Below are 13373 nucleotides of genomic sequence, written 5' to 3' on the forward strand. Positions count from 1 at the left end.
GGCCACCTCGCACCCTACCCGGCTCGGAGAAGAGTTGGGGCCACGTGCTGGCACGTTTTTACGGGTGAAATGCCGGTAAGGAATGGATGAGCCCTGGTTTCTGAAAAATAAACAACAAACCACTTCCAGCCTCATGCAAGAACTTGGCCTTGAGTGTAATGTGCTTCAATTGCAAAGGATGGGAGTTGGTGGGCAGGGTGGGGTGAAACGCTGACCCTGAACCACATCCAGTTTGGTGTTGCCCGCCGAATTATGTAGAACTCTGTGGGAAAATGCTCGAGTGGTTGGCACGATCTTCATTGGGTGGCATCGTTATCCACAGAAGCGCCTGTGAAAATCTGTCTAGCTTCTCCTTTGAATTCAATACCAAGGGGATGTGTTGGCACCACACTCTGTGTTGGAGGTAGAGGGCGTGTGCAAGGAAACCTGCAGGGAGATTAAGTTCCCAACACTTTTGATGATAATAGCAGCCCTTTTCTCCATCCTCTGCAGGTTAAATATGTGTGCGCTTTCTTGGCCACTTCCTTGGAAGGATGATGATGATGTTTTGTTTTTGTTTTTTATGTTGAAGATGTGTGGTGTGTGTAGCTAGGTAAAAGGCCTCTGCTGATAAGTTCATCGTGCTACACCAGAAAGCATGTAGTCTTCCCTGGGGTCTGACTGCGCACTGACCTGTCCCATCGATTGGGGGTTACCCCAGATGACAGGTTAGGCCTTGACGTGCCAACCTGGGTTCATAGATGCAGGCGCTCAGGATGCAGGGCGATGCAGTCTTGATTTCTAAAGTCTTGTAAACTATTTTTCTAAGGTGTTTGGTCTGATTGTGAAGGTTGTTCTCACCACCACCCTCCTCCCCGAAAACAAAGGAAAAAACCTCCTGTGTGCTGGACTCAGTGTGGGCTGGCGCTCACTCAGTCTGCAAGCGCTTTGGTACTTGGTGCACCTGGTAGCCGCTGTAGAACCCCATTTGTCTTGAGAGCTGCACTAGCTCTCCACCTGCCTGACGGATGCAGCCTGGACGTTGCCTTGCAAGCATCAGCCTTGCATAGCTACTCTTGTCCATTGATTTCTGTAAGTTTCTGGATGAGATAATGGGCATATTTTTACACTGTTTTGAGATGGAGGCGAACATCTCTCAAAGTATCTCCAGTTGAATGTATTCATCAAAATGACAGCTGTCCAGGCAGCACATCAGAGCTGCGAAGGCATATCCTACCACTTTGGAAGCCTGGTGCATCCACTTAGATGGTCATTCTCTGGACCGCCAAACGAGGATTGGACTGAACTGGGCAGGGGGCCTTCTGTTTGAGATGTGGGAGGGTCATGGTTGACTCCTCATCATTTTAATTTTTTTCTCATATCCCAAGTTGTGAAGACTGAAGCAGACTCAGGTGCTCTGTCTACAAGTTTTCCAAACACCAGAGACAGGGGATTTTCTTGTTTACCGTCTTCCACTAAGCAGTATTTACCCCAGACCAGAAGATACAGTCTAAAAAGAAAAAGAAAACAAGTTGCATTACCTAATGGTATGTGGCGGTGTGTCAAAGACCTGCAGCTCTCTCCCCCGCTTTGTTGTTCTCAGTGTCTAAGGCTGGCCCAGAGAGGCACCATTTAGTATTGGAAGCACAGGAGTTTGTGGTTAATAATTCATTTGCATGTATTAACATGTCTTGAATAGACATTAGACAGTAAATAACCGGATGCCAAAGGAAACACTGAGGCCATCAGTTTCAGTTCTGCTGTGAGGGCTGCCTGTTCTGGGGTTGGAAAAGATACTGTATCCATACAGCTTCCCCCTCCTGGGATAAACAACTTCCTTTGACAGGTAGGCGCTTGGGGGCTTTATTCCTGTGGAACTACAGGAGCGAATGTTTCAAGTTTTGAAGATAGTTGAGAGGGAAAGGGAGGGGTGCTGCCTCCTGTGTTTTTATTCACCAGTTTCTTTACTGAAGCAAGTCAAAGATAGCTTTAGCATTCTGGCTGTCATTTCAGTTGGGTTTCTGAAGAGATCATCTTAGTCCACAAATCAGTTGTGGCTGGCCCCGAATGTAACATATATTTGGCAAAATATTTGTGTGTGTGTGTGTGTGTGTGTGTGTGTGTGTGTGAAAGACCTTGAATCAAGCAGGACTACAGTTTTAAACGCCCTCCGCACAGGTAACAGCATTTGCAGGTATGCAAGGAGATCCCTGGTGATGCACTATTTAATCCAAAGGAAAGGGTGCATGGCTCCTTTGTTCTTGCAACTAGCTTTCCAAGAATGGGAATAAAGCCGGGAGAATAGAAAAACTGTACCCATTAGTATGCTGCTCCAAACACCCCTTGCCTTTTGTGCCCTTATCCTCATTCTGAAAGAAAGATCAGTGGGGGATTGTGGGCACAACCTACTCGGTTTCTTTCTTTCTTTTTTTTTTTTTTAAGCCAAAGCCTGCTGGCCTATATATGGTAACATTTATATTATGGGTGCTTTCAGAACCCTGGGGTGGTAAAGCTGTCAGGTTAGAGATGACCTAACATCTGAAGGAAGGTCTGATCCTGGCCTAAACCTGTGATTTTAATCTCCCATTTCCCATTGACTGAACACCCGGGGAGGCTGGCACTTACCAAAGGAATTCTTAATGGAATTAATTAGTAGGTGTTTGTTTTACACATGGCTTTATGTTGCACAGGGCATGAAAGCAGGTGCCCGTCCTGGCATTACGAGAGCAGGAGGCCTGGCATTGCAGGTGACCTGCAGTGAATCAGCTGGCCCAGGACGGGAGGTGTGAGAGGAGCCCTTGCTCTGCATGGCGTTTGCTGACTTATTATCACAGGCTTCAGGATCCCGAAAGCTGGCAATCAGGTTTTCCAAGATGAACCTGCTTTGAGCAGTGGTTTTTCTTTTTCTCTTTCTTTCTTCCTTCTTTCCCTTCCCTTCCCTTTCTTCCAATACTAGGGTATAATTCAAATAGCTCACCAGTGTCCCAATGATGCCTTTTCTCTTAGGTCATTGTCATCTCCTCTTCAGGACAGTAGGCGTTGTGGCATTGCCCTGGTCGCAAAGGCCGGTCGCTTTTGTTCTGCTAACCGGAGGGACAGTCTATCAGCCAGCAATCTTGCTCACTGTTGTTTCTTTTTTCTTTGTTTCCTTTCTCTTTAGGTGTGGAAACAAAATGTCAGTCAGTGTGCACGAGAACCGCAAGTCCAGGGCCAGCACTGGCTCCATTAACATCTACCTGTTCCACAAGTCCTCCTACGCCGACAGCGTCCTCACGCACTTGAACCTTCTCCGCCAGCAGCGCCTCTTCACCGACGTGCTCCTCCACGCTGGGAACCGGACCTTCCCCTGCCACAGGGCCGTGCTGGCCGCGTGCAGCCGCTACTTCGAAGCCATGTTCAGCGGCGGCCTGAAAGAGAGCCAGGACAGCGAGGTCAACTTCGACAACTCCATCCACCCCGAGGTGTTGGAGCTGCTGCTGGACTACGCCTACTCCTCGCGGGTCATCATCAACGAGGAGAACGCCGAGTCGCTCCTGGAGGCCGGCGACATGCTGGAGTTCCAGGACATCCGGGACGCGTGCGCCGAGTTCCTGGAGAAGAACCTGCACCCCACCAACTGCCTGGGCATGCTACTGCTGTCCGACGCGCACCAGTGCACCAAGCTGTACGAGCTCTCCTGGCGCATGTGCCTCAGCAACTTCCAGACCATCCGGAAGAACGAAGACTTCCTGCAGCTGCCCCAGGACATGGTGGTGCAGCTCCTGTCCAGCGAAGAGCTGGAGACGGAGGACGAAAGGCTCGTGTACGAGTCCGCCATGAACTGGATCAGCTACGACCTGAAGAAGCGCTCCTGCCACCTGCCCGAGCTGCTGCAGACCGTGCGCCTGGCGCTCCTGCCGGCCATCTACCTCATGGAGAACGTGGCCATGGAGGAGCTCATCACCAAGCAGCGGAAGAGCAAGGAGATCGTGGAGGAGGCCATCCGGTGCAAACTGAAGATCCTGCAGAACGACGGCGTGGTCACCAGCCTCTGCGCCCGCCCCCGCAAGACCGGCCACGCCCTCTTCCTGCTGGGCGGCCAGACGTTCATGTGTGACAAACTCTACCTGGTCGACCAGAAGGCCAAGGAAATCATCCCCAAGGCCGACATCCCCAGCCCCAGGAAAGAGTTCAGCGCCTGCGCCATTGGCTGCAAGGTGTACATCACCGGGGGGCGGGGCTCTGAAAACGGGGTCTCGAAAGATGTCTGGGTGTACGATACCCTGCACGAGGAGTGGTCCAAAGCTGCCCCCATGCTGGTGGCCAGGTTCGGCCACGGCTCGGCCGAACTCAAGCACTGCCTGTATGTCGTCGGGGGGCACACGGCCGCCACCGGCTGCCTCCCCGCCTCCCCATCCGTCTCGCTCAAGCAAGTGGAGCAGTATGACCCCACGACCAACAAGTGGACCATGGTGGCGCCGCTCCGAGAAGGCGTCAGCAACGCTGCTGTGGTGAGCGCCAAACTCAAGCTGTTTGCGTTCGGAGGCACCAGTGTCAGCCACGACAAGCTCCCCAAGGTTCAGTGCTACGACCAGTGTGAAAACAGGTGGACAGTGCCAGCCACCTGCCCCCAGCCCTGGCGTTACACTGCGGCGGCCGTGCTAGGCAACCAGATCTTTATCATGGGCGGGGACACAGAGTTCTCCGCCTGCTCTGCTTACAAGTTCAACAGCGAGACATACCAGTGGACCAAGGTGGGAGATGTGACGGCCAAGCGCATGAGCTGCCATGCAGTCGCCTCTGGGAACAAGCTGTATGTGGTGGGAGGCTACTTCGGCATCCAGCGGTGCAAGACGCTGGACTGCTACGACCCGACGTTGGATGTGTGGAATAGCATCACCACCGTCCCTTACTCGCTCATTCCCACCGCGTTTGTCAGCACCTGGAAGCACCTGCCTTCCTAAGCGCCCTGAGGCGTCTGAGGTGAGTCCCTTGACCGAGGTCGCAGGCTGTACCTGATGAATAGGGTGGTTGTGTAGGGGTAGGTAGCCTTTGGTGCAGCAGCGTTGCCAAAACTCAAAAAGCAAAAGGCCTTCTTGCACCAGAACCCAAACCGAATTCACTGCTGCCCTGCAGGGGAGAATTGCCCTGGAGTAGAAAGCCTCTTCTTTCTCCTGCAGCTGGATTTGGGGATCGCAGTCCAATGCTTAACCAGTACACCACCAGGGGAGACCATATCCTGAGACAGGGTGAGAAAAAGGAATGGGGGAGGGGAGAGAGCAGGGTTGATTTAAGTGGGTTTAAGTTGTTGAATACAAACATGATCTTGTATGCAAACCCCTCCCTCTTTCAAATACAAAGTTAAAAACAAGACAAAAACACCTTGCACCCCAGAACTGCGGGGCTTCTGTTAACCACAGTTGTAGCCCCTCTTCCTCCATAACATAAGCCAGCCGGGGGAAGCCAGCTCTCCGGTCTCCCAAAGGTGCCCATTCCAGAGACATGGTTTTGTTTGGGCTGTGTGGGGCGAAGGCATTCGCTTTTTTTTTTGAAGACTCGGGTGATCCCAGTGAAACCCGACCAGTGTTCAATGGGAACCTGGCAGTGGGCCAAATGTTCACATCCTCCCATTTGAGCCCCACCAGCACCTTGTGAGAGATGATTACTCTCCTTGTCCTGTGAGTGAAAAAGCCCGGGAGCCCACAGAGATTAAACACATTGCCCGAGGTCGAAGAGCTTACTCAGAGGCAAAATTGGTAAGAATTGAACCCAGGCAGTCTGGCTCCAGAAGATAAGCATTGGACCAACATGCCACACTGCCATTTAAAAAAGTCAGTTTAGGCTTCCCGCCCATGTTATCCCAAGAGGTGCTGTGTTAATATTTGAATTGAGCCTTTCCAATCCCTTTTGGAATGGAAAACACAAAAAAACACACAAACAGTTGCTCGCAGAGTGACGGACTCAGGGAGAGAGCATGCATTTCAGCCTTTCTCCCCCAAAGCTGTGATCTTTGGGAAATAGATTCCCAGGCCTTTCTTCCAAGGTAGATTTGAACCAGATTCTTCTGGGTAGATTTGAACCACCAGCCTTCTGGTTGGTAGGCAAACACTTAACTGTTTGCTGCCCCTCCCTCTCCTCGGTGTCCATGTTGGAATGAAGTAGGATTTAAACCATGGAATGCTTTAAATTCATCCCATGATTATTCACCCCCAAACTCATTCATTAACTTATTAATTATTTTTCCTTGGGGCAGGGTGGGGAAAACCAGCCTGCTTATGGTTGTTTGTGAACCTGAGAGTATAGTCTAGGTTGGGAGCTTGTTAAAGGTTGCACCTGCCTAGTCTACATTTGTCTGATGTGCAGCTAGATGCCAGGGCCGCCTAACCGGCCCGAACTACTGCACCCTTTCAGGGTTAATGAGTCCGGTGGACCTCATTGTTGGGGCTAACAAAAGTTGAGCTGCTCTGTGCCATATATCTGCATTCATAATGGTTGTCTTAGGTACCTGCAAGTATATCATACTCTGGGCTCCAATAGTGAATAGGCCTGTAGAGTTCACTGTTGTCCACCAGCCACAGCCCCCTGCTATGAGTGTCCTGGGGATCTGCCCCAGGGAGCACTTAAGCCAGGAAATTGAGGGCCAGAGCACACAGCCGAGTTGTGATTTGTTTGGGGGATTCGTGGTGGCGGCTGCCAGTGACAGGAGGAAATAAAACCCTTCAGTTTGGAGGACCCACTGGGAAGACACACTCGCACCTTTGAAAACCCCAAACCAAACGCATTACACTTGCGTTCATCTGGACTCACAGTGACTCTGTAGGACAGGATAAGACTGTCTCTGTGGGTTTCTGAAATTACATCTTTGCAGGAAGAGAAAGCCTCACCTCGTCTTTATTCTACAGAGTGGCTAGTGGTTTCAAACTGCTGACTTGGTGGTTAGCAGCCCGAATAAACCTACTGCGCCATGGCTCCTGACACCCCTGAAGGAGTGAAGGAAATCTCTGGGTAGTTAGCCTAAGCAGAAAGGGGTTTCATCTCATTTGTCTTCCCTTGCCTCCTCACTCACCACTCATTATAAAACACCATTACAGTGGGCTTTGCTTTCCATTTTAATCTTCATATCCCCTGCCCCCCTCATGTCTTCAGTGATCTCGCCTCCAGCCTATTACAGTTAGCAAATGCTTTCTTGAACTGAAAATCCCCTTCCAAGGAGCAACAACAGTCAGACACATCCTCTCGGGGAGCGACTGGGCCAACAGCCGTCACACACCAAACTGGTTTTTGCAGCCTCGCTGGTATCTACATAATCCTAAATAAACAATTGCTCTGGAAGTGGTAATTTCATTTGAGATATGAATGCATGATTCAACGCTAAAGCCGGTTGAAAGAACTGCCTAGGTGGAAGCCTCAGTTAGCAGCACCCCGAGTCAGGTGCTGGGCCAGCACAGACTCTACTTATTTGCACAGGAAAGCCATAAAAATTGCCCATAAGGATGGCAGACACATTAAACTAGTAGCTGGTAGACCAGCTGGCATCCTTGGAGTAAAAGAGGGACTAGAGACAACAGGGAGAGAGGACACCAGTGGGCTCTAGTTCGGAACTGTGGACTCTGGACATTTGTGAACTTCAGATCATCTGTCTTCTCAGTGGCTTGGGCCAACCATACTTCCTCAAAGATCTGTCCAACTAATTCAGACGGGTGGGATAGATGACGAAATAGAAAACTAAACTCAAACTGCCATAGAGTTGATTCTGACTCACAGCAGCCCACCGGGGCAAAAGAGCTGCCCCCTGTGAGTTACGGAAGCTGTAAGTCTCTATTGTCATCATCGATGGTGTTAGGCGCCAGAGCTCATTCCCATCAAGTTGGTGACTGGAGCAGAAAGTCCATCGAGTGGCTGGTGGGTTCGAACTGCTGACTTTGGGGTTAGCAGACCTGCTTCACACGGGGTCCTAGAATTGGCCAAACGGGTGGGGATAACAACTTCAGTGCCTGGCACATTTTAAATATTCAACACTCTTGTTTTCTTCCTCCAATTTTGAGCTTGGCCAGTCCAGACCTGGAGCAGTGGAACCAGCTTGGTGTGTGGCGGGAAGACCAGACTCCTGGCCCCTGCATACTTGTCTAGTACATTCTTGGCCAGTCACTTCACTACCATCGAATCAATGCAGATTCACAGCGACCCTACTGTAGGGCAGGGTTTTCATGTGCCTTTGTGCATTTCCAAGTCTCTTCACTCTTTGTGGGAATAGAAAGGCCCAGCTCTTCCCCCAGGAGCCCCTGCCTGGTGGTTTCGAATTACTGACTGCAGTTAGCAGCCCTGTGCATAACCAGCACTCTACCAAGGTCTCTCTCTGAACATCTATTTCAACCTGCCCCCTCTGTACTTCGTTTTTCACCCTTGAGTATGTTTGCAAACAATTGAATTCAACCCATCCTGGGTATTTGAGCCTAAGCACACACTTCCAGTCCTCGAGACACAGACCAAATAAAGTGCTAGGTTTTATGTGAAACAGCATCCTCTCCATCCACGGTGCTGCCCATAAGAGGGCCGAAAGCCCACACACTCGGAATTAGAGTGAGGTGACCTTGCCGCTTTTAAAAGGGCGGTGGAAGTACTTGATCAAAGCCACACTCTCTGAATTTCCCCGAGGGAGGACGTCGGTTTAAATTTCTAAAGTTTACTACGTGTGAGATAGTGTTGAAACATTTAAGCTGGTGGATTGACATCTAAAGGGAAGGTGTCAGTGTTGGGCTGCAGAAACCTCCCAGCCACTACCTCCTCCCCTCCCCTCAGCTCTCCAAACCGATGTGCTAACCCAATTCAGTGTCAACCCCAAATTTTCCTAGGCCTCACAGCCCATCCCCCAAGGAGGCGCTAACTGCCTCCTGCTGCTTTATCAGTGGGTGGGAGGGGCTGGAAGGAAATTGGTTTTGATTATCCTCTGTTTGGGCTCTGTGTGGCCCCAACCTGCCAGCACATGGCCCTTCCTTGCTTTGTGCAAATGAAATCCTTTTGGACATCCCATTTTCCATTTGAATACACTACCCCTTGGACTTTCCTGTCACGGAGGATGTTCCTTAGGCAGTCTGTTGACTTGTAGATTACTGGGAGCCAAGAGTGGGAGAGAGATGACACTGGAGTCTAAGGAATGTCCTGAAAGCTTGAATCAGGGCTATGAAACAGGGAAGCTAATGAAATGAGTCAGACTTGTGAATACACTCTAGCCAGAAGAGTTTAGTGCAAGGAATGAGTTGCCCCTCCCAAAGTCCCTTTGTCTAACCTAGGGTTGTAGTCAAAGGGATACAGCTTTTTTTCTGGTTGTTTGTTTAATGTTATATGATGAATTAGGTTTACAAAGCAGATGGTCTTTTTTTTTTTTTTTTTAAATAACTTCTCAAACCTCCCAATGCCTTGCCTTGTTTCCATTATCTTTTTTTGTGTTTTGTTGGCTCAGGGATACAGATTCCTAAATTAAAGTTAGTCAAGGTGCTTCCCCAATGGACAAGAGGCGATGTTTTAAAAGACGAAAGGCCTCCACAAAATACCCTATTCTAGGGAGGCCGGGTGGTGTAATGGTTAAGAGTTGGGCTGCCATCAACATGACTGGCAGCTCAAAACCACCAGTAGCTCCCAAGGAGAAAGACCCTGAGCTTTCTACTCCCGTAAACAGTCTCGGAAACTCACAAGCATGTCACTGTGAGTCAGCATTGAGTTAGATCAGATTAAAAGCCACCTGGGATGGGTGTTTGGGGAGACACTTTCGGTACTCATGTTCACACTCCCATGTCGGGAGACGCTGCAGAGAAGGGCACGGTCATACTGTCACATTGGCATCTCCCAAGGGTGGGCTGATGCCCTTGGAGAATAAACTTCCGTGTCACGTGAGAGGACTCCATCAACGACAGCAGAGATGCATTTAAGTTATGGGGGGTTAGCCTGTCTGCCTTCTGTATGGCAAATACATGTCATCTGGAGTCCACTTTATAGCACACTGGGCCTGAGAGGACTTTGCGCAGGAAAGGGAAACCCACAGTTAGTTCTGCTTTGCCCCCTAGGGTCACTGTGAATCAGAATTGGCTCAGCCACTATGAGTTTGGACTCTCGAGTAATCGTTGGATGGTGGCCCCGTGGTCGACCATCGAGAGCACATCATCCTTGGGAATATGGGGCCCTGACTATGACAACTGGTCCAGGGCCTGGCTAGACAGGCGTGGACTGGAGCCACATGGGGGTGTGGGACAGCAGTGAAAGTCCTCTTTCGGAGGCCTTTGTTCTTAGGGAACCAACCTTGTGCACACACATACTACACATGCACACATGTGTCCGTTGATGGGAATGTCATATATCCCGCTCTGAATTTAATTTTTAAAAAACCCAAAAAATAAGTATTTGGGTTTTTTTGTTTTTGAGGCTGCTAACAAAAACCTTTATCTTCTTTCAAATTCTGTTTTAGCTCTCTCTGTCAACATGATAAGACCCCATGAGCTTTCTGCTTTGGAGAAGCCGAATTTAATGAAGAGAAAACAAGGGAAACGCAGTTGCGAGAAGACGTGAATAGAGTCGGCTGCACCTTGTAAATGCTCTCGCTGGACATGAAGGAAGAGGGGCGGGGGGTGGGGGTGGGGATTTTCTGTGCGAGCAGCACATGGTTTAAATATGAATGAATGAACCTGTGATCTAGTCCTTGTCTTGTAATTGTGGATTAATGTCAGCGTTAATCAGCCCCTCAAAGGGAGCGAGGAGCCGGAGCTTTCCCCTTGCTGTACCATATTCAGCATTGGATTTCCACGGGCTCCGCCATTTATGTGTAAAATTCGAGATGGTTGTCAACCTCTCTCTGCAGAGCGGGGCTTGAAGCCTCTGCACCAGCTGCTGCCGGGAGGCTGCTGGGATTCAGAGGAGGGGAGCTGGCTGGAGAAGAGCACCTCCTGGACTCTCCCTTCATCTCTAAGGGGTTGCACTCCCCGGGAAAGTTATTGAACTATGGGGAGATTATTGGTAGACTTTTTTTTTTTTAATTTTTCCTATTTATAAGTGACTTTAAACTTTCCCTTGGCTGTTAAAGTTTTCCTAAATGTAGCTATTTATTGTTTGTTGGTTGCATGCTGAAACAATGCCACGGCTGTCTTCACGTGTACAGACGTGTGTGAATGGTTGTATGTTTTGCACATTTTGTGGCTGTCGGGGTGTGCTTAGCTGCACGGAGATGACAAGTCTGCAAGTTACAATTGGGAGTATAACTGGAGGGTGGGATGGGAAGGGTGGGGGGCGGCGGGTTTGTTTCAAAATGTCAAAGACGGAAAGATCGCAAGAAGGAAATTTGAATGACATCTGAAAGGTAGCAAAGAGGATGCTCTCATGAGGTCAGCTTTCCTACACTCATCAACGGTCAGTGGGTGTTCCTGAAGTGTGGTTATGCTGATGGCCAGAGGGTGGGTTCGGCCCACCTCCCTCCCTCCCTCCTCACTCAACCCCATTCCATCTCAGCTACAGAAATCTGGAAAGGACCAAACTGCTTTACTTTTTGTTTTTGTTCTTAGCAATATCCTGAAATCCTGGAAGTTTCTTGTCAAGTAGTTCTGTATATAGGGCACGGCCGAGGCATCGTCCAAAGGTTATTTATTTATCTATTTATTGCCTTGTCAGAATGCTTCACCATGACCACTGTTAAGGCCAGGAGTGGGGCGGGGTTGTGGGATGGAAATACCGCAGATGCAAATTAACTCGTTGGCGAGACTCCCTTGTTCCTGGACCCTGTGTTCCGTGGCCTCTCTGTGCCCTCCAACAAGTGTCAGGAGTCCTCCCAGACAGTATTCCCCTTGGCGCGGTGTCCACGCAGTAGTCGGCCCTAGGTAAGCCTCAGAGAACACTTTGGCCCATAAAAGGTGACACTTTTGGCCCTGAACCACCAAAGAGTTGTCAGCGATTGTCCCCATGGAATGGGTTTTTTCCGGTCCTGTTGGGAGCCGGCTGTGAATACATTCTTTGCTGGTTTGAGTGCTTGTTTACTAAAACATGTGCTGTGATAAACGTGTTAGTGTTAGACCCAAATTGTGCTTCCCCAGAGGTGTGTGGGGGAAGACCCAGGTTTGCCGCTCGCACCGCTTCTGTCAATGTTTCTCACATTCCCTGTAGCTTAGAAAATAGGCTTTACGGCTGATAACCACCTTTTTATTGTCTGTGTGCATGCGCGTTGCCTAATGATGGATAAATCCTTCCCAGTTCTCTCCACCTGGAGACTTCTGGATAAATGTACATGAATCACACTGTCTGCCCATGCCATGAATATACGCGGGTGAGCCTTGGACCAAAATAAATGAGCCGTTGGAAGAAAAGAATCGTGCTTTCCCAGCAGATTCAATGTGTGCCGGCAATGCAACGCCGGCGAGCAGCGCTGGTCGGTGTCTTGATATTGTAGCAGCTCGGGCTCTAGTTTATGATGCAAATTGGCAGAGATGTGTGTGTGTATGTGTGTGTTGCTGCTGGCTTCTGAAAGCAGGATGGATTTCCTGCAGCTGTTCCAGAGTTGTGGTCTGCCCTTGAATCCTCTTATTAATGACGGCGTGCGAGCCAGAGGGAGCCCCGCTAAGGGTGGGCCCCCAGCCTGCAGGGAACTTTCTGGACTGCCGGCTCTTTGAATTGATGTAGGCATTTGGGCTCACTACTTGACCGTTCTCACCCTGTGAAACGGCCCCGACTTTGAAGCAAATACAATTCACAGCACAGTGCACACAAAAAAAACTTGGGCTTAAGACCCAGAAGGTTCTTCTTATTTTGTGGGCTGGTTGCTGTAGAAACGGCTAACAAAGGGCAGCCTTCCACTTGTGGAGGGGCTTCGCAGCCCCTTTCTCCGGGCTTGACACCTGTCTGAATAAGAGTGATTCGAGCTGAATTAATCGGCTCCCCAGGCTAGTGAGTATGTGGTCTGCAGACAGAACTATACGTTGACGTAAAAGCGTCTGTTCATATGTACTTGTTTGCTACTACTACATTTTTGAAGTTTTGTAAAACTGTTACTTTTTTTTTTTTTCACAATGTGAAACTGAAGGTCAATAAAAGATTTTCTCTTCACGGTGTGTGCGGTTCGTGTCGTTATTTGCGTATGACTTGGTTTTAGGTACAGAACACGCATGTCCTTTGTAGTTGAGGAGGGGGAGGGTGTTTCCAATGCTGTCTCAATGTTTCACCATGCAGCCACCTACACTGAACAGCTTTTACAAGGTGAATGCGGAAAAGGGCTCCCCTGCCCCACCCTCATACCTTTTTAAGGTATTAAGCAAAGGAAAACGATTCACGGAGGGGTTACTCACAAGTTTAGAATTCGTGGAGAGGCCAGTTTAAAAACTCACAATTCTCTTTCAATGAAGAACTCACGTGACCCCAGACCCCGTACTCTACAAGAAGAAAAG

General features: G+C 49.5%; 1 protein-coding gene across 1 annotated transcript; it reads left to right on the top strand.

The window, feature by feature from the left end:
• The first annotated feature begins 1772 nt into the window (after window positions 1–1772).
• ENC1 (ectodermal-neural cortex 1) lies at window positions 1773–10572 on the top strand. Its single transcript, XM_004703535.2, has 3 exons — window positions 1773–1825; window positions 3140–4941; window positions 10418–10572. The coding sequence occupies exon 2, from the start codon at window positions 3153–3155 to the stop codon at window positions 4920–4922; it is 1770 nt and encodes a 589-aa protein (XP_004703592.1). The 5' UTR covers window positions 1773–1825; window positions 3140–3152; the 3' UTR covers window positions 4923–4941; window positions 10418–10572.
• Window positions 10573–13373: the final 2801 nt, after the last annotated feature.

This window comes from Echinops telfairi, unplaced genomic scaffold, assembly GCF_000313985.2.
Source record: "Echinops telfairi isolate 266 unplaced genomic scaffold, ASM31398v2 ScPeMD7_7469;HRSCAF=8507_1, whole genome shotgun sequence".
Lineage (NCBI taxonomy): Eukaryota > Metazoa > Chordata > Mammalia > Afrosoricida > Tenrecidae > Echinops > Echinops telfairi.

Coding starts and splice junctions, on each gene's coding strand:
- ENC1 (XM_004703535.2), top strand. CDS start 3,153: ATGTCAGTCAGTGTGCACGAGAACCGCAAGTCCAGGGCCAGCACTGGC.